Raw genomic sequence first — 20,422 nt, 5'->3', positions numbered from 1 at the left:
TTCATTTCTGTTCTCACAGGTAATCACTAGTTAAAGTTCAGTGTAGATCCTAGTAGACATTTTCCTGTGTATTTACAAACATGTAGATGTATATATATGATCTACATGTATGTACACATGTGCCTTTATGTACACTCTGAGTCACACACAAAACAGCATCTAGAAAATTTTTCCATATAAGTGTCTATCTTTCACTTGAATGACTTTGTGGCATTCTATAGATAATATAACATGTTATTGATCAATTATTCTATTGATAAATGTTACGGAATTTTCAGTGTTTCATTAGTAAAATAGTGACTTGACTTTCTTTATAAATATGTCTTTGTGGCGACACCGGTGGCTCAGTCAGTTAAGCATCTGCTTTTGGCTCAGGTCATGATCCCAGAACCCTGGGATAGAGCCCCGTATTGGGCTCCCTGCTCAGCTGGGAAGACTGCTCCCTCTCCCCCTGCCTTCCACTCACTCTGCATGTATACTCTGTGTGTGTGTGTGTGTCAAGTTAATAAATAAATATTTATTATATATAAATATATGCATATAAATAAATTTTTTTAAATATCATTAAAATATATAGATATCTTTGTGCACACATGCCAGTGTTTCTGTTCTAGTAACATGAGTGGATTCACCAGGTCACTGGATTTATGTTTTTTATATTTTAAAAGATGCTATTCTGTGACTTGCAGTTTATGAGCATGCCTTGTGTATCACCTCTTTAGCACTGGTGGGACAGGATGGTGGTGGTGGTGGTGGTGAGGGGTCTGTAGTCTAAAAACTGAACATTGATTTCTATAAGGTTGAGCATCTTTACATTTCTTTACTGACCATTTATTTTTAATTTTTGATTTACCTTGACCAGTTTTCTTTTGGGTTGTCTTTTTCACATGAATTAGTAAAAACTCCTTAGATGTTGTGGATATTTGCTCTTTATTACATATGTCACCATACTTTTCCTCAATTTGTTCTTAATGTTTTAACTTTTTTGTATGGTCTTTTGTTTAAATTTTTGCACATTCAAATGTGTCTATATTGTTACTTTTACTTCATTGTTTTGTGTCTTACGGAGGAAGACCAAGGTTATAAATCTATTCTCTTCAATTTTTATATATGCCTTTTTTTTTTAGCACTTAGATCTTTCATCCATTGAGCATTTTATTTGTGTGGGTGATTTAAGAGAGTAAACTAACTTTACTTTATTCTAAATCAATAGTTAGGATGAATGGATAAATGAGATGTGGCAGATGTCTACAATGGAATATTATTCAGCCATCAAAAAGAATGAAGTCTTGCCATTTGCAATCACATGGGTGGAGCTAGAGTGTATTACGCTAAGTGAAACATGGATGGAGCGAGAGCATAGTATTATGCTAAGCAAAACAAGTCAGTTAGAGAAAGACAAATACCATGTGATTTCACTCATAGTAGAATTTAAGAAACAAAACACATGAACATAGGGGAAGGGGAAAAAAGAACGAGGGAGGCTTTTAAGAGACTGAACTATAGAGAACGGACAGAGTTGATGGAAGGAGGTGGGTGGGGGATGGGCTAGATGGGTGATGGGCATCAAGGAAGGCATATGTTATGAGCAAGTGATAACTCATTAAATTCTGCTCCTGAAACCAATATTACACTATATGTTGACTAACTAGAATTTTAATATAAACTTGAACAAAAATAAAGAAAGGAATCAGTAGTCAGTTGCCCCATTTATTTCCGCCTTGATGTGAAATTCTTCTCATATGCACATGGATCAGTTACTGGATTCTTTATTATGCTCTAGTGATCTGTTTCCTGTCATTGCACTGTGTCACACTGTTCAATTAGAATAGATTTGTAGTGTGTTTTTTTATCTGGTAGGGCATTTTTTTCACCTTCAAAATTCCATTGGCTATTTTTCTGTATTTACTCATCTACAGAAATTTAAAGAGTATACTTGCTGTATACTATAAAAGTCTATTGATATCTTTATTGTTTAAGTAAATATTAATAGATGTAAATAGGGATGAGCTGCATTTTAAGAGAAAATTATATCCTTTTTTTTTTTGTAACAAGGGTAAGCTTTCAAAGTTTTCCAAAAAATGTATTGATTACCACTCTTTAAAATGTCTATCCAGATAAGGAAAAATTAAATATTCATATAACTGAGATAAATATGCCTTGCTTAAGTACTCTTCAAAACCTGGCAGCAAAGCCAATGTCTGCTGCTATTTGTCCATTAATTTGTAATACATCATTAGAGTTGCATTCCAGTAGAGAAATCTTTTGGCTCTGACTTGTAAAAATCGTGCTTGTGATTTTCAAATTGTTTTCAGGATTTCTTTTAAGAAGATAAAGTTTTGGTAAACATTGTTGAGTCTAATCAAAATAATACCAAAATATGGTAATGTTTTACATTTAGAAAATTGTTTATGGAGAAGATATTGTTGCTCTTAGCACCAGGCACCCTGGAAGGGAATATACAGGTTGTGGATCATTACTTAACCCTTTAAATGCCATCTAGATAGAGAGCAGCTCACTTATTAGCTCTTCTTATTAGTGCCAAACATTATCTCTGTATATCACGTAAGCCTGCCATTCAGAACCTAAATCTGTTAACTCCCTGCGGGATTTAGGTTGTTCATAGAAAGGTTGAGGCAATCCTGCGCCTTCTGCCCAGACATCTCTTTATCCAGAGATAATCTTCCACACAGCAGTGTATCAGTCGACACTGGAAAAGATCCATTCCCATGGGAAGAAAGATCTTCCCATGTGTCTGTATCTCTGGAGAGATGCACAACGTTGGTTGCCTCTGGGGAGGAGAATTGGTGGTTAGGGGCAGGCATGAAAAGGCGGCTTTCCACTCTATGAGTTTTTGAGGTACAAGAATTTATTATCAGAAACAGATATTTAAAAGAAAAATAAAGGTTCCATTCCCTAAGTTATCTTTCTGTAAATGAGGATCCCATCATGCTAGCTTTTCTTAAATAATGTGCCAGCACTAAAATTAATTGTGACATTCTCGTTACTGGTGTATTCAGAAGACACATGGGAAACCTCCAGCATGGGATATATTCTGTGACATGTTCGATCTGGCGCAGTAAAGAATTATAGCAATCCACCCTTTTCATCTGATTCCCCTGGTCTTTCCCAGCATCTTTTAGCTAGCTCTCCGACATTGCAATGCATTCTGGGGCCACGTAACAGGGGTGAGGACTAGTGGTGTCCATGAGACTTCATCCTGCGGCATGAGAGGTTCCAAGCTCTAACCCCAGCTTCTTAGAACACTCAGTGCCTGTCCAGCCACATCCTGTGTTTTCTGCCACCAGCAGCTGCCCACCCAGCCCACCATTCAAAAATCCAGAAGACCATTTGAAGGGCACTGTGTTACTTAATAGGATTATTGCATTCTGGGAGGAGACCACTATGGCAAAATAAAGCCACTTCCCTTTCCATAGTAAATGGCATTTCTACAACTTAAGATGATTCTCTAAATTAGAAAGAAAAATTGTATGAAAGGTCAAATTTTACTTAAAAACTACATTTGGAAAATGGTTATAGCTGAGCAGTAAGATGAAGGGTCATTGTAATCTTCAGGATAGTCTCTGTTTTCCAGAATTTTTTTTAAGTGTCCAGATGGGTTAGATTTATAATCAAGAGAGAATATTACTTTTATAAAAGTAAACTTTGAATTTGTAAGCAAGAATAGAGTCTGCAGTGTAGTACTTTCATGTTTATAATTTTATTAGCTTATTAATTATTTACTTGTTACATTAAGCAAAGAATCATTGAATTGATGCTCTTAGAATCAAAGTGGGTCTCAAGAGATCGCTGGCATATTAAGTGGAAAAATCAGGATACTGATAAAGCCATAGATAGCTTTTTATATCTTTTATTTAAAAATTCAGATACATAGGGGAAAAAATTGGAAAATAACATCCAAAAGCTCTTAACAGTTTCTTATAGAATGGGGTTATAGTTTGGGGGGTTTTTCCCTCTACTCCAGCTTCTTTAATGTGGTTGAGGTATGTGGGTGGGTGTGGGTGTGTGTATTTAAAGTTAATAGCTTGTTCTATACCATCTTCAGTGATTACTGTTCCATGTAGATTTACAGCTAAACTGCTTTTTAGCTTCTAGATACACTTATCAGAATGTGACTTCAGGGGCGCCTGGGTGGCTCCGTTGATTAAGCCTCTGCCTTTGGCTCTGGTCGGGATTCCAGGCGCTCTGCTCAGCAAGGAGCCTGCTTCTCCCTTTCCCTTTCCCCCTCCCCAAGCCCAGGCTCCTGCTTGCTCTCTCTTTCCCTCTCTCTCTCTCTGCTAATAAAATCTCTTTAAAAAAATTGTGACATGACAAGAATTACATGTGGGACCTCAATGAAAAATACAGGGTGTTCCACAGAGGAATAAGAAGGCTTCTTCTGCAAGGCTGCTCCCTTCTATGGGTGCCTCATGAACCTGGATAGAAACTTGAAAAAGCTGCAAAATGCCGCTTTAATCAGCATTGAAAGCATATGGCTCAGTATTTGGAATCATAAAAGCCTATCCAGTGTGTAATCTGGCTTTTCAGGTAGAACTAGGAGCTGTGGTTAGGAGAAATTGCTCATTTGTTTAATGTGCATATGCCTTGACGATGAAACCCTTTCAAATGAGAAATGAATGATTCAGGATTTCTGTATCTATGTATACGAAAGTAACATTTTACTTTTGTGGGTAATTTGTTATGTTCTGTTATTTGAATGATTTTATAGGAAGGGGGAGTAATTTGTGGAGGAATCTGGCTCAGTTGGTTAAGCAGCTGCCTTCGGCTCAGGTCATGGTCCCAGCGTCCTGGGATCGAGTCCCACATCGGGCTCCTTGCTCAGCAGGGAGCCTGCTTCTCCCTCTGCCTCTGCCTGCCATTCTGTCTGCCTGTGCTCACTCTCTCCCCCTCTCTCTCTCTGATAAATTTAAAAAAAAAAAAAAAAATCTTAAAAAAAAAAAAAAAAGAATGATCTTTACCTGAATTCTGGGATGTTAAAGTAGCTCCGCCCTCATTCACTTCCTCTCAACAGTATGAAATTAAGAAAGATGTATTCCAGTTTTAATAATAAGAAAATATAGGTAACTTCAAATTTGAGTCTCAGGAGAGTTCTGAAATAAGAGTGGTTGAAAAGTTTGAGCATCCTTGGGGCACAGTGTATCTATCTATTGCTCCGTCAACTGAAAGCCTAAAGCCCAACTCATTCTGTCAGGTGATCTTCTTAGGAGGAAAAGCTGAACTTCTCGTATTTCAGAATGAATGCGCACCGTTGGGTAGTGACAAATGTAAGAACAATTTACATTTTCAGTACCTCCAAGCCGAACTTGAAGAAAAGATGCCTAATATAAACAGGATATAAATGTCTTTTTCTGATTGGATAGTGCAAGAAAATATATGAGGTGGCTTTTTTATTTGTGGGATTTTTGTGTTCTGTTTTTTAAACCAGGTCTGGTGGTCCATATGAAGAGAGGGTACATTTCTGACCCCTGGCTTTGTCAGCATGTTGTGGCAGTCACACTACTAGTTGGTCACCTTCTTCTCTTAGCCAGCCCTAAGAGCTATGCTGATGGCCTATGACCTTCCACACACCCATATGTGGAATTCATTCTCTGATGGGATCTGTGGGCAAATAGTGCCTGCGGGAAAAACAGAAAACTTTATAGTGTCCGGCTAATTTGGGGGAAATTAAAAGCAGAACACTTTCCAGGAAAATTCTGGGCTTTAGAAAGTTTTAAATCTTCTCCAGTCCACTGACTACTCACTTTGTTGCTCAACTCCCTTATTCATTTATTGACCTTCTGCATCTCAGACATTATCAGTGTGAAGACCAAACCTGCCCATGCTTGTTGTTTCCCCATGCTTGTCCTTTGAATCCAGAGCCAAGCGAAGATTAGGGCACTGTGGAATGTTTGCTGTACAAAGCCCAGCAAATTAGGAGAGGGCTAAAATAATTGCTAAATTAGAAGAGTTTGTATTTAATTCCTAGAAAAGTTGAACCTAACAAAGAGGGACCTTTGATAGCTCAGGGTGGGAAGCCCCTGCAGGTGCCGTATATTGGTCTGTATTGTCGGGGCCCCCTGGGGCTCCTGCTCCCTTTGCGTGGTATGGAGAGTGCTTGTGTGTCCTGCGTGGAGAGAAGTGATACTGCTCATTTCATCCTCAAGGACGTCACTGGACTTGCTTTTCTAGTAATTGCAAAAAGTTTGTGCTGAGCCCATTCTCACCTAGTTCCCTTTGTGACAAAAGGCAGATGTTTTTGAGGAAACTGTAGCTATCAAAGTACAGGCTAGGCGTACAGATAAGCATCTGACTCTCGATTTTAGCTCAGGTCAGGAACTCCGCACATCGGGCCTGATGGAACCCCATGTCAGGCTCCATGCTCAGTGCCAAGTACGCTTGGCATTCTCTCTCCCTCTCCATCTGCCCCTCTCCCTGCTCTCCCTGCTCACTCTCTGTCTCTCAAATAAATAAAATCTTAAAAAAAAAAAAAAAGTAGCCTAAGATGTGGAACAGGACTTTTCTCTGGTCAAAATTAATCAAAACTAACTGACAGATTTAGAAATCTAACTGGTTACCTCTTCCTTTGCATTCTACCCAGAGGGCACCAAGAAAGCTCTGAATGAAAGTATGAGTGAAGGCATGTCCTGGTTCTCATAGTCGGTCTAGATTAGGGATAGAGTCTGGAGCCTGGCACCTCCTCTTACCAGCTCTGTGCCTTGGGCACATGACTGTGCCCTCATCTGTACAGAGGGGAGGGGATACCTCATAGGATTATTTTGAGGATTGAACTAGGTAATATATGTATAGTGCTTGGAGTTGTGCTGGGCATATGGTAAACAGTAGTAATTTCATTTCTCATTATTATCTGCCTCTTTTTAATATTTTATATAAAAAGTTTGATTTAAGAGATTTTCAATTACTATTTTGAAGTATTTTTATAGGATTTCTATTTTTCTTCAGTAGTTGTTGACTCTTCCTAGAAAGCATGATGGAATGTCCTATCATATGCAATATCATAGATTAGTATAAATTTAATTTTAGTTCATTTTGGGGGTCTCGTGATTAGATTCATCAGTTACAAGAATTATTACTTTCTAAGTGCCCAGTATATATGTAATCAGTTGTTTATGCATTCAGCAAGTATTGATTGAGCACACAGAGTGAGTCAGACTCTTTTCTGGACTGGGGAATTGAGAACATGTCAGATAAAGTCTTCAGTCTCCCATGATTATGTTCTAGTGAGGGAGACAAACCATTAGCAAGTAAACAAATAAATCAACATGATGATTTCAAATTGTGCTAAGAACTATCAAGAAAATGTAACAGGATGCTGTGGAATGGACAAGGGAAATACATCTCTTAGGGAAATACAACCTATCCTGTGATTTAAATGACAAGAAGAAGCTATCAGCACTGTCTGGGGAAAGGAGAACATTCTACCCCCAAAGTGGGGCCAGCCCATTTAGAGGGGAAAGCCAGTGCAAAGGGCCAGGTTTGAGTAAGGATTTTTGCAAGATCTGAGGGCAAAAACAATGCCCAGATAATTGAAACAGGAGTATTGTCTTCATTTAACAAATGTAGAGTGTGAGGGGCGCCTGGGTGGCTCAGCGGGTTAAAGCCTCTGCCTTTGGCTCAGGTCATGATCCTGGGGTCCTGGGATCAAGCCCCGCATCGGGCTCTCTGCTCAGCAGGGAGCCTGCTTCCTCCTCTCTCTCTGCCTGCTTCTCTGCCTACTTGTGATCTCTGTCTGTCAAATAAATAAATAAAATCTTTTAAAAAAAAATGTGGAGCGTGAAAATTCATGTAACTCCTGAGGTTATATGCCGGGCTAGCTTTAGGAATTTAATTCAAAGTGGATGTGGAACTAGCTAGCTAGCTAGCAGACTGTTCAAATAGGACTAGCAAAAGTCGGGAGAGTTTTGATGGATCAAAGACAGGCAAACGAGACAAGAGTTAGTGTCTAGTGGGATATGGAGGGTGAAGGAGAGAAATGAGTTGCAAATCTGAGGGTCCTAAAGTAAAAATCTTTTAAAAGGTAGATTGTTTAACAAGATAGAAAGTGCAGTGGTGCATGAGTGGCTTGTCTGTTAAGCATCTGCCTTTGGCTCAAGTCAATCCCGGAGTCTTGGGATTGAGCCCTACCTTGGGCTCCATGCTCAGCAGGAGAGTCTGCTTCTCCCTCTCTCTCTGCCCCTCTCCCTGCTCATGCTCCCATGAGCTCTCTGTCTCTCTTTCAAATAAGTAAATAAAATCTTCGTTTAAAAGTGCAAGGACAGATTTACAAGAAAAGATAATTTGTATATCTGTGGCCATGCTTAGTGGAACATTTGGATGGGAATGCAGGCAGGCATTTGGAAATTCAGGCAAAGAAGGTAGCTAAACCAATAGGGACTATTTGTTGATGGTTTCCTTTTAGAACTACAAACCAGGTGTAACCAAATCCTTTATGAAACATCCCACTCTGCTCAGTACAGGTCAGAACATGACCCTCAAGTTTAGTGATGTTTTGTGTATTGATTTCTCTGTATCCTGGACCATATAACCAGAATATTTTGTGTAGGGGCTGCCTCTGCTTTCCAACCTCACATTTGTAACAGTATTCTGTTACGACCGTGATTTATAACAATAATTCAGTTGGGGGATGTCTAGACTGCCTTTAATTTATAAACATTACTGTACCTTATTCACTTTACTAATTGCGGACTGTGTTTCTCTACCACAGACTCACAGGGTTTCTGTTTCTTGTGTCAGGTTTCACCGTCCATAACGAAGTGTGAGACTCTTTGGAAACATGGACTGATCATCTTTGGGGGAAGCCTCTCTTCCTGAAAACCTGATATTGCACTGGGATTTGAATGTGTGTATTTCCGTTTAACTGGTGAAGGAAGTGTATGGGAAGTGCTCCCTGCCTGCATGGCCCAGGTGGGGCCAACAAGCAATGGGAGGGGTGCATGACTCTGCTGTCCAGCATGTGTATTAATGGTAAGCAACACCATGGTCACACCAGTTATTCTCCATCAGGAGTTTTAATCAAAGAAGATGAGCAGAAGACAATCGCTGGCTCCCTGTTACCAGAAAGCCAAATTGTAGAGTACGGGTTAAAGAGAAATCGGGGCCTGGAGCTGCTGGGCACGGGAAAGGGGTGGGGGTGGAAAATCAGAAAAAAAGATAAATATTTCATTATGTTAATGAAGAAAAGAGAAAATCAAAGCATAAATATTTTTGAAGTAGGCTTTTGGTAGCTGAGAACTTACTAAGATATGGGAATCTAATCACCTAATGTGGATTCCTTAAAGACCTGATCCTAGAAGAATATTCTCATTCCACCGTTATGTTGGTGCAGTATAGTACCATTATTTTGCGTTGTGCCAGTGAATCCAATTGCCAGAAATAAGTCTGAGTGTTTTCATGCATCTTTTTCGTAAATGCAAGAGACTTTTATTGACTCTTAACAAGCATGCCTGTCCAAATTTTGTTGCATGTTTTAAGTAGCATAGCTATACACACTTTTTTTTTATACTCCTTATCTAATGTACCAAACTTCTACAAGGATAACAGGACTGGGAATAAAGTCAGATGAATGTGATCGTATAAATCTGTAGGAAGCTTTAGAAATAAATCTTTTGGTCTTTCCCTAGCTCGATTATCTTCAAAATTGAGGCAACCATACTTGATCTAAGGAAGATAATATTGACAATCACAGCATGTTTTTTAAAAATCTGAGTCCAAAGTTAAAACTTAAGCAAATGCAAGTGTTCTGCCAGCAGTTAGTTCTGAATGGCATGGAAAGGACTACTTATTTTCAGAGCTGCATTAAGTTAGATTGCTGCTATTAAAAAAAAATTAAGTATGTGGATCAAAAAAGTACCCGAAGGCTTAAAAGAACACAGAAAATTCCTGCTAAGTTGCAAGTGAGGAGAACCTCATTTTGTATTTTAAGAGTCTGCAGATTGCATCCATAAATATAGCATTGACTTGCAATGCAAAAGAATGAGTGAGATTAAAGGTTTCTCTGTGAAGGAAGGTTTCTCTGTGAGCCTATAGTCAGTATTGTTTACATTCAGAAACCCTCAATTGCCATCTTGCTATTTTCCCTGGAGTTGCAGGCACAGCCTGGCTTCTGCTCCCAAATACCAGATGTAAATACTACCTTGCATTCAGTTGTTCTTTCATGATTGTTTTGTGCTCCTTTTATTAAAAACACATGAGACATATAATAACAAGACAAGACTAGTAGACTTTATTTTATTCTCAGAGCTTGGGCTGGAATTTTATGAAGTGCTTCTGGTTCACGATATGGAAGACTGTAAATTGCAATTTCAACCAAAAAAGCAAACATTTACTCTGGTGGATAAGTTTGGATCCTGTCATTCATTTATATTTTATAGAACCACTAAAATTGGGTGATTTTGCTTAAAAATAAAAGGCTTTAGAAAAAGCCAGGACCATTTTATATCTAAGAAAAATAAGCAGCATTGTTACACCTTTTGCCGTACTCAGCTCTGTGCATAATAAACCCATATTTTGCGCTGTTGCTATTTCATTACTAGTTTAAGATGAAACAAATGTTCTGCATGCCCAGGTGTCTTTCTTTGGCTCAAAGATTTTGTACATTTCATAGTATTTAAATCCAACCATGGATGTTAACTTTGTTCTAATTTTTTGGCCGAAGCCATCCTTTTCCTTAATATTGTATTATCATTGTTGTGTCTTGGGAAAAATTTCAAGGGATATAATGTTACTTTAATTTTCTATACTTCAAGTCCTTAAATGTTGTACTAATTTTTAATCACGAGGCTTCTATAAAATGGTAAATATAAGACGTTATCACTGTTTTAGCACTGAAGATACAGGTCATAGAAAGTCTCTACTTGGTAAAAGAAGCAGTTTTTTCTCACTCCTGGTGCATGTGATGAAGTTTTTAATCCCCTACAATGAGATGCACCCCAGTACAAAGATGAGACTCCAGTCCCTCCATATGCTCTTTTGCTTATATGATATGTCAGATTTTTGAACCACCCACACTTTATACCAATTGACACATTTAGAGAAAAGTTTAAAAGTTAGAGCGAAATTTAAAAGTCACAAATATTACCACTGCTAGTCTAATATTTAAGAATTGAAACCGCCAGTTACATCATTAGAATGATTCGAATAGAAGGATTGTGAGCTAACCTGTATTTTTCAGAATAAGTCTCTGCATTCATAGCTAATTTTAAAGGGCTTTTATTTATTTGACAAACAGAGATCACAAGTAGGCAGAGGGGCAGGCTGGGGTGGTGGGGGAGGAGCAGGCTCCCCGCTGAGCAGCGAGCCCATTGCAGGACTCTATCCCAGGACCCTAGGACCATGGCCTGAGTGAAGGCAGAGCCTTAACCCACTGAGCCACCCAGGCGCCCCCTTCATAGCTAATTTTAAAAGGTAGAAACACTGCATATTCAGCATATCCAGCAACCTGTCCACAGGTCTCTTACCTGGCATCCATAAAGATGTGGACCACGATCCATATAATTAGGCCTCTGCCCAGTGCCAGCATTTGGAGTATCCAACCAATAAGCTGCAGTTCTATGAAAAAAAATGTGTGTGTGAATTGGGCTGTTGTAACACAGCACCAGCCTTTTCCCTATTTAAAGTGAGACATTAGGCTGACATAGAGGAAGTGAGTGAGTTTTCCTGAATCCCCAAGATATGATTAGGGAAGAAAACAAACCCATATCCAGGAAGATCTCAGGCAGGAAGGAACCAGACAGACTGTAAAACACAAAGTGGCCATTTCTCTCTTTTTTTTTAAATGGAGCAAAAGAACATTAACATTAAGCTGGTAAGAAGACGCCCTGGGCTTTACAGCATCTTTGTGGGCTGATGAAATTAGTCCTCTGCATTAATTTAAGGCAACCCTGCCTGATAATTCCCTGTATATGTGAAATGTCTTACTTTTTTAATGTTTGGTATAATTTACCTTTATGTTAATCCCTTAAATTATTTAAACTAAATCTATAGTATTCAGAGAACCATTTGGGATATGTGAGTAGCTGTTTGAAATGGAGGAAAAAGCAAACTCATCTATCTCTCTGATTTTCCCAGAAAAACAGGCTTTCTGATTTCATTTTCATGTCCTTTATTAGCATAATGATTGTAGTCTTGTATCTTTTTCTAATGGTAGTAAATATGTCCTGTTAGAAAGTTTTGAAATGTAAGTGAAAATCTATTTTGGCCAGTAAAGGAATCAAAAACACCCTTCAAAAATCATCAGATACGGGCACCTGGGTGGCTCAGTGGATTAGGCCGCTGCCTTCGGCTCAGGTCATGATCTCAGGGTCCTGGGATCGAGTCCCGCATCGGGCTCTCTGCTCAGCAGGGAGCCTGCTTCCTCCTCTCTCTCTCTCTCTGCCTGCCTCTCCGACTACTTGTGATTTCTCTCTGTCAAATAAATAAATAAATTCTTTAAAAAAAAATCATCAGATACTAAAAATGAGAGATAATTTCTTAAAACCCATAATTTGGGTTTCACATCCTGCAACAATTCTGTGCTACCTTGGGACTTTGAAAAAATCCAGTAGCTTACAATTAAAAGAGAAAAAACTCTGCATTAACACTGAATGTCCTGATTTATGTACCACATTTTAAGATGTAACAGGCATTGTATTTATATGCAATATTCAGACAGACACAACTTTCAAAAATGATACTGTGTTCACGATAGAAAAAGACAGTCTCGCCTACCACATAGTAGCATGTACATATTTAAAGAGTGAAAGCTGTCTTTTCTCCTTTTTGCTCAAAAATTTCTTCAGTTTATTATTTTTTAAGTGGTCCCAGCAGCAAATTAAACACAGTGAGAAGTTTTCCTCAAAATAGGTAAGATGGAAGATACGTACATTTATGTCATTTCATCAGTACAGTAGCTGCAGCATTCCTAAATTCCAGTCCTATTATTATCCCTAACCTTACTAGTAAAAGTACATCACTTGAGACAAGAACTAATTTCTTCACATCATCAGAGTATGATGTGAGCAGTAAGGAACCACTAAGATGTAATTTATTTACAGAGTTGTTTTTTTTTTTTTTTATCACAGTCAAACAACAATACCGCCGTATATATTTATGAAATTCTGCGGTCACAGAAACAGTTTAAAATAAAGTAAGGATTTCACACTATGAATTCAAGAGTGTATTTTCAATATGATAAAACTGAGACACTTAAACCTTCTGTAACAAATGTGAACTGTGAACGCTGAACTCAGTATTGCCCAATAACAAAAGTTAAATCAACAGAATTTATTTAGCCCTTATTACATTCTCTTTATATATATATATATATAAACTGAGACACTTAAACCTTCTGTAACAAATGTGAACTGTGAACGCTGAACTCAATATTGCCCAATAACAAAAGTTTAAATCAACAGAATTTATTTAGCCCTTATTACATTCTCTTTATATATATATATATATATATATATATATATATATATATATAAACCATATATTCCAAAAAATATATGACTTGCTTCTTGCCACTGGCTAGCTTTGGCTTCTGGAAATAGGTTATGTGCCACTATGAGTATTTTCTGTCCTCTTACTGGCAGGCTATATCATTATTTTGCTTGGCAAAGCAGAATGAACTTCTGGAACTGAAATGTGTCCTAGAGGGGAATGCAATGGCAAAAGTCATCATCAAATTAATAGAACCATGTTTCTGAGAGAAAGCTCATCTTTAGGTAGCTCAAATCCAAGTTTCAAAGAGCAGCATGAGGAACTACTATAATTTGCCAGAGACCAAAGGATGGTGGGGACAACGGTAGAATATTCCCAGACCAGTTGTCATTTTCACTTTCCCCTTATTTTTCGTAATAACTAAACTTAAGTTCTGTATGAAAATGGGAATCACCCATTAGCATACCTGGAAGACAATGGAAGCAGAGTTCACAAGGTCATTCCAAATTAAGAAATCCGACTACATATACCGTCAGATTTTTGGCAAAAATAAAATATAAAATAAAATAAAATAAATAAGAATCCTGTGGCAGCAATTCTCACCAAAGGTCAGCCTTATAGGCAGGGGTCATTTTTAGCCATGCTAGGATTTACTGTACAAAAAGTGTCATTTAGCCTGTCGAATTGCTGCCACAAACTGCACCTATGAGCCCGGCACTGTTGATCAGTGTTTCTCAGTGGGGTGCTGTTGGCCTTTAGAGCTGGGTAATTCTTTGTTTACAGAAATGTTCCCTACACTGCAAGATGTTTTATATCCTAAGTCCCTGCTGACTAAATGCCAGGAGCATGCCCAGTCCCTGTAAAAACCGAAAGTCAGAAACGCTCCCCTGTGTCCAAAGGCCCTCTAAGGCAGGACCACCTCCCTTCAGTACCACTGTCTACTGTAGTTTGAGGACATGCAGGGAAAAGTACCTATTTCAAAACCTCGTCTGGGCTGCCTTGCATACTTTGGGCTTAATAGTTTCTTCCCCTTTATTTTTCAAGCCTTCTGCTCCAGTGAAGCTTTAACTTGCCAGCTCTACAGGGAGGAGGTTGCTGGGTGGCCTTGGCAGTTTCAGTGGACAGAGTCACTTGGCTAGTCCCTGTATGTAGTTACAGAAGAAATTTCAAATGAAGCAAACTTTTTTTTCGGTTTTGGTCTCACAGTTTTACCTGAGGACTACATTGTTGGTCACCATCTTTGTCAGTGTCTTGAGGATTATTAACATAGCTTAATCCCAAATACAGCTACCAATCCACATGAACAAAACTGGTGGTCCGTGAAAATCCCCATTAAATTTCACCAGTAAGATGCATCCCTTGAGTTACAAAGCAATCCCCTGTTTACCTGTTAAAGAAGCATTTAATCCACAGGCACATGCTTGAATTCTCCCCTGTATAACGATAGTCATGCAGTTCAACTTTTGTAAAATGTGTCAGTACTGAATGATGAAGGAAGCGTGGATTACCTGGATTGCACACATATCGTTCATACTTCCGTGATGGTCATGCACAATTCAAGATGGCTTCACCTCGTTGAAACATTACTGAGCTATGCTAACGATACATAAACATATTCTCTGTTGCTTCTTCTCACCGAAACTGAATGGTTAAATATGTCTTGAAATGATGTGGATCCATTGTGGCTAATCAAATGGAAGAATTTAGCCACTATAAATTTTCTAAGTATTAAAATTTCCAACTATCTTTTTCGAGACAGAACAACTGAAGAGTTGATAAAGGAGGTTATATAGGGAATTTTTAGATGGTGCTTAAGAATTCTTATCTTGTTAAATACCAGTATTTTTTTTTCTTTTTAAGAATAACTTAAAGGGAGTAAATGAGGCAGAATGCCACTCTACCCTCAGGTCAATTTCATGGTATGTTAAAATGCCAATAATATTTGTGCCACTTGCCAATTTGGGGGGCTCCTCCCTTACTGGATGCTTTTGCTATAATTTGTATCATTACACTGCTTAGAGAGCCTTCACGAAAAGACGTCACCTTTGCAGTGCTAAGTAGCATTTGAAAACAATCTGAATAAATTTAGGGTCACACCACTTTCATTACTTAAAATATAGGCACTAATTTTTATTTTTTATTTTTTTAAATATTTCTTCTGTGGCTTAGACATGTGCCAATGTGTTCAAAACATTCTGCACCAATTTCCCCAGATGTAGTATCTAGCAAAAACTCAAACTTGTCATTTTTTTCTATGTAATAGTGATTTTTAAATAAAGAACTGTATGCATTTGTTTGTTATTTTAATCTTTGGTTAAAGTGATTAAGAATGGTAAGCTGTGATCATTATCAGACTGACTGAATGATTCCTGATTTCCAGTAAGTGATCTAATTATACATATTACACAGGTACAATATCTGTGAGTGTAAGTAACTGGAACTGTACACTGATTAACATGACAGTTTCTCTTTTTTTGTTGTTCTTGATCTGTACTGTATTATAGTATGTGGGTATAAATACCTACACATATACACAGATATGTATATGTATTCCACTATTGTAACCTGAAAGACAGACTATGTATTATCTTTTTTATTCCTTACTGGTGTTTGTGTTATTTAAAAAACAAAATTATGCTCTATTTAGTTGTATAATATTATAGGATACTTTGCTGTGCACAATTCCAAGTGCCTTAGAACATTGTTTAGCTTTCTTAAGTATATATAAATGCATATATGTATAAAATTGGGAAAAGTTACCTCAATAAAATCATTGGGAAATCCCCAACTTTAGTTTCTTCCAATTCTATTGTACTGAGACAGTACTTGGTATTTTTAAATTAAAAGCTCACTGAGTCCTCCCCTGTAGGCAAGAGTAAGACAGATCTTCTAATCGTCTATCATTTCAACTGCACCTAATTTAAAATTTTTTGTATGTAAGGCTTTGTGATTTGTAATTTTTATTTAAAATATCTGTCTATGACTTACTGCTTTAAACAGCAACTTTAACAATACATTTTTAAAACTTGCTTTGTTTTTATATCTGAGGATATTTGATGTTGATGTTTCCATTGACATTTTACTGTGTAAAAATAAAAGCTAGTCCCTTTAGAGTTTATAATACAGAATATAAACAAACGTCCTCATTATGCTTATTATTTAATGTATTATAAGCAAAGAGAGAGGTGGGGAGCATATTTTGGCCAGAAAAGGAACTGGAATATATTTTTCATTTTTTCAATAGCAGTTACAAATTGTAACTTAGCCTCCCTCAATCCTGGGACAAAGATAAAATTATGAGAGAGACGTATGAAAAGCAGTTTGTGTACCATTATCCTAGATAGAAGACATATAAGAGAGAAGACTGGGACCAAAAATTTTTAAAGTAGGTTTGAAAAATTGGCCCCAAGAATGCTATTAAAAAATTAGCTGTACATCCCCAAGGTAAGTATAATAGCTCAACAACTAGTTTCCATTTTTGCTCACACTAAAAACTAGGTTCTGCATTAAAACATTAATTTCTAAAACCCAGTGGAGGTAAGAAATGAAAAAAATTTTTTTTCCATTTTACATAAACTTTGTTGGCATCCATTTACTTAAGACTATTGTAATTGAACTCATCGCTGGACCTCCACTCAGACATCTATATGGAGTGCTTGCTGTTATGCTGCTGTCTACACCCAAGTCAAGTTTTTGCTCAGTTTATGACTTTTGAACTCTTTGCCCTTTACTCGTCCTCTGCCCCTCTCCCAGCTTTTTCTTTCTCTCTCTCAAATGAATAAATAAAAATCTTTGAATTAAAAATAATAGTAATAAAGGGGCACCTGGATGACTCGGTTGGTAAAGGGTCTGCCTTCAGCTCGGGTCATAATCCCAGAGTCCTGGGATCAAGCCCCACATCGGGCACCTTGCTCAGCAGGGAGTCTGCTTCTCCCTCTTCCTCTGCCTCTCTCCCAGCTTGTTCTCTTCTCTGTCTCTCTCTCTCTCTCTCTCTCAAATGAATGAATAAAAATCTTTAAATGAACTCTTTGCCCTTTAAACCACTCTACTTTATTAGTGGTTACTAATAGTAGAAAACCTAAAACTCTAGAGAAAGCTAAGAACCTAAAGTTTGTGTGAAGGTTTTTGGTCTTTTGCCAAACACAGGAACCATTTCTAGGTTTTTAGGGAGAAAAGTGACAGATACTAACTTCATCTGTCAGTAAATAATATACCTATGTTTTTCACTTGGACAACTTGGTGGATGGTAGTGATGCCACATGCTGAAATAGAAAGTAAGGAAAGTAAGGTGGTAACTCCTGGGGGTGGGGGAGGCAGGGAGCCCAGGAAGGAGAGAATAGGAGGTACAGAGAGGCATTTAATTTTGCACATGAAATTCAATTTGAATTGCCTGCTTGTTGAGACATCCACATGTGGAAAGATGTATAGTATTCAGTTGGATGTATGAGTCTGAAGGTCGGGTAAAAGTCTGGCCTGCATTAAGGAAGTTGGGAATCATTAGCACATGTAACAAACTGTAGAAATGAATAGACCTCCCAACAGATAATGTAGCTTATGACTAAAATTACTACAATGAAAATTTAATAAACTATTTTTTCTTCACCTGACTTTGTGTCCAAGATCTTAAAATCATTTCATTTGCACAACATCTGAGTGCTTTGGAGGATAGATAGGTAGATAGAGAGAGAGAAAGATAGGTAGATTTTTTTTAATTTAACTGGGTTTTACTGGTTACCTTAATTTTAAGTAAAATGGAGTAGTGCTTTTTGTAGAGGGTTAAGTTGTAAACAAAAATTGTATTTGAAAATATATTACCTCGAATACAATGAACATACCTACTATCTCAGTAAGTCCGCGTAACCTGTTTTTACTTCAACAGTGAAATATGTGGCTGGTTCTTTAATTCAGCCACAAATGAGGAAGTTAGTTTACATCTAAGTGCTACGTGAAGTTAAAAAAAAAGAAAAAACAAACAAGACTTACCTTTAAGCATAAGAATTATACTCAGCACAATGAGATGCTCATACCATTAGCAGAGGGAACATAGTAATGGAGGAAATAGAGGTCAATGTCTCACCCACATTCCCAGTATGAGCTCGTGGATGAAATGAGCAGGGAGAATTGCTCAATAGTAACAGTAGTAATTTGGGGTGCTTGATTGGCTCAGTTGGTTAAGCATCCGATTCCTAATTTCAGCTCAGGCCATGATCTGCGGGTCATGAGATCGAGTCTGCGGTGGGCTCTGTGCCCTTCAGCTGTCCCTTCAAACCTTCAAACCTTCAAATTATTTCTAATTTTGGGGGGAGGTCTTGCTTGAGATTCTTCCTCTACCCCTTTCCACCCCGTGTGCTCATGAGCTTTCTCACTCTCATTTTTAAAAATAGTAATGGTGGCGATCTTATTTCTCTCTCATTTGCTGAAAGCATAGAGTTAAGCTCATAAGTTAAAGGCATGCATGATCTAATTACCAAAGTTTTCACTGGTTGTAATAGTGTCATTGTCACTCAAAAGGAGACTAATAGTGATTTGTGAGCTTTTAATAGCGCAAAGCTAGATTGAGCATAACTGACACATACCAAAGAAAACTCAGAATTCATGTTATAACTAGAAAGGCACAGTAAAAAAATAACTTGGATTAATATTTCCAAAGTGTATTCACCTGAAATGTATGTACTTTCGACTCAAAAAAACAGGAGTTGGTGAACAAAAAGCCAAGCAATACGAGGAGTGTGCTGTTAAAAAGAATTTTAAAGAACCTACAATTACCGGGGGCTAGAAGCTAGTAAAATCATCTTAAGTATGTAGTATAAAAGACCTGAAAGGTACCAGGATTTGAAGGAAAACAAAAGGATTAAGATCGAGGAACCCATCAAGTTGGATCAAAATGCAAGTTAACAGATTCTACGATGTGACTCTGATTTGAAGCAAAGCATGTGTTCCCTGACAAATCCCTAGAGGCTTGGGGGCCCTGGTTTCAGGAGATGGTCATCCTGAGGCAACAATTAAGTGAATTCTTACACTCACCTAGAAGGTGGACAATTGCCAACCTTCACGGAGCACTGAGCACAGGCCAGGCACAGGTTCCGCCATTTATAACATATTTTCTCATTTAGTCCAACAATTCCTCTAAGGTAAGCATTTTACATTCCCATTTTACATTCAGGTAAGTAAACGGAAGCCCACTTGCCTCTGGTTATACAACCCAAGTGAAACAAACAAATTTTGGCCAGTACTCCAAACCTCTTACTGCTGTCATTTAATACTATCGGAGAAAATTTGGGTTTATTGGAAAATAATGAATTTTCAGATGAGTATACCCTTCCAGTTCTGGGTTTAGGAGGACTGTGCACCTTACCCTGCTTTAAGCTATTTTACAACTTTGTGAGTTGTAGAAAGCTGACAGGAATGTGGAATAATTCTTGTCTCCAGAGACGTACATAATCTCTGTCCAGTGAAGGTTCCATTGCCTTCCCTAGGTCACTGGGAGAGAAGCCAGTTTTTTTCTCCATTTGCACATTCTTCTCAATATTCCTGCTCTATAAATGTTTCTCCTCTTTGGATTGTCCTCTGAAATATTGTAATGTCCTACGTTTCCCTCGTTAACAATGTGCTAGATAAAATCTTGACGTGATCACTTTATGCATCGGTATGAGAGTCATGGGTTTATCATTAAAAAATGAGCCTCGAACAATATTTTTTGAACCTGATTGTATTAGTATCTAACCTGTCCCATCTTTTTTGTTTTTTGGTTTTTGTTTTAAAGATTTTATTTTAAAATAATCTCTATACCCAATATGGGGGCTCAAACTCAAAATCCAGAGATCAAGAGTCACATGCTCTATGGACTAAGCCAGGTGCCCCTACTTTGGTTTTCAAGTATCTTTACTTTTTCTAGACATCAAATGCAACACTTCAAATCCTTACTACAAATACATAAACAACAAAATATATAAAACAATGTAAATAATTGTAAACAATGAAAAAA

General features: G+C 37.8%; 1 protein-coding gene and 1 long non-coding RNA gene across 5 annotated transcripts in view; one reads left to right on the top strand and one right to left on the bottom strand.

Moving 5' to 3' along the window:
* Positions 1–10,225, top strand: part of PHACTR2 (phosphatase and actin regulator 2) — a gene marked incomplete at its 3' end in the record, with an annotated part of 257,615 nt that extends 247,390 nt beyond the window's left edge. For all 4 annotated transcript variants that reach the window (XM_082730790.1, XM_082730796.1, XM_082730797.1 and 1 more), the window contains one exon: positions 8,752–10,225. In XM_082730790.1, the coding sequence (XP_082586916.1) occupies positions 8,752–8,767 (16 nt within the window). The remainder of the gene's footprint in view (positions 1–8,751) is intronic.
* On the bottom strand, positions 9,690–16,601 carry LOC309864900. The gene is made up of 3 exons (XR_014311829.1): positions 13,484–16,601; positions 12,467–13,324; positions 9,690–12,263 (listed from the first exon to the last, which is right to left on the bottom strand). It is a non-coding gene; the product is annotated as an uncharacterized lncRNA (long non-coding RNA).
* Positions 16,602–20,422: the final 3,821 nt, after the last annotated feature.

This window comes from Mustela nivalis (assembly GCF_964662115.1).
Source record: "Mustela nivalis genome assembly, chromosome: 5".
NCBI lineage: Eukaryota > Metazoa > Chordata > Mammalia > Carnivora > Mustelidae > Mustela > Mustela nivalis.
The sequence above is the reverse complement of the archived record's forward strand: the minus strand, read 5'-3'. Positions and strand labels throughout refer to the sequence as shown.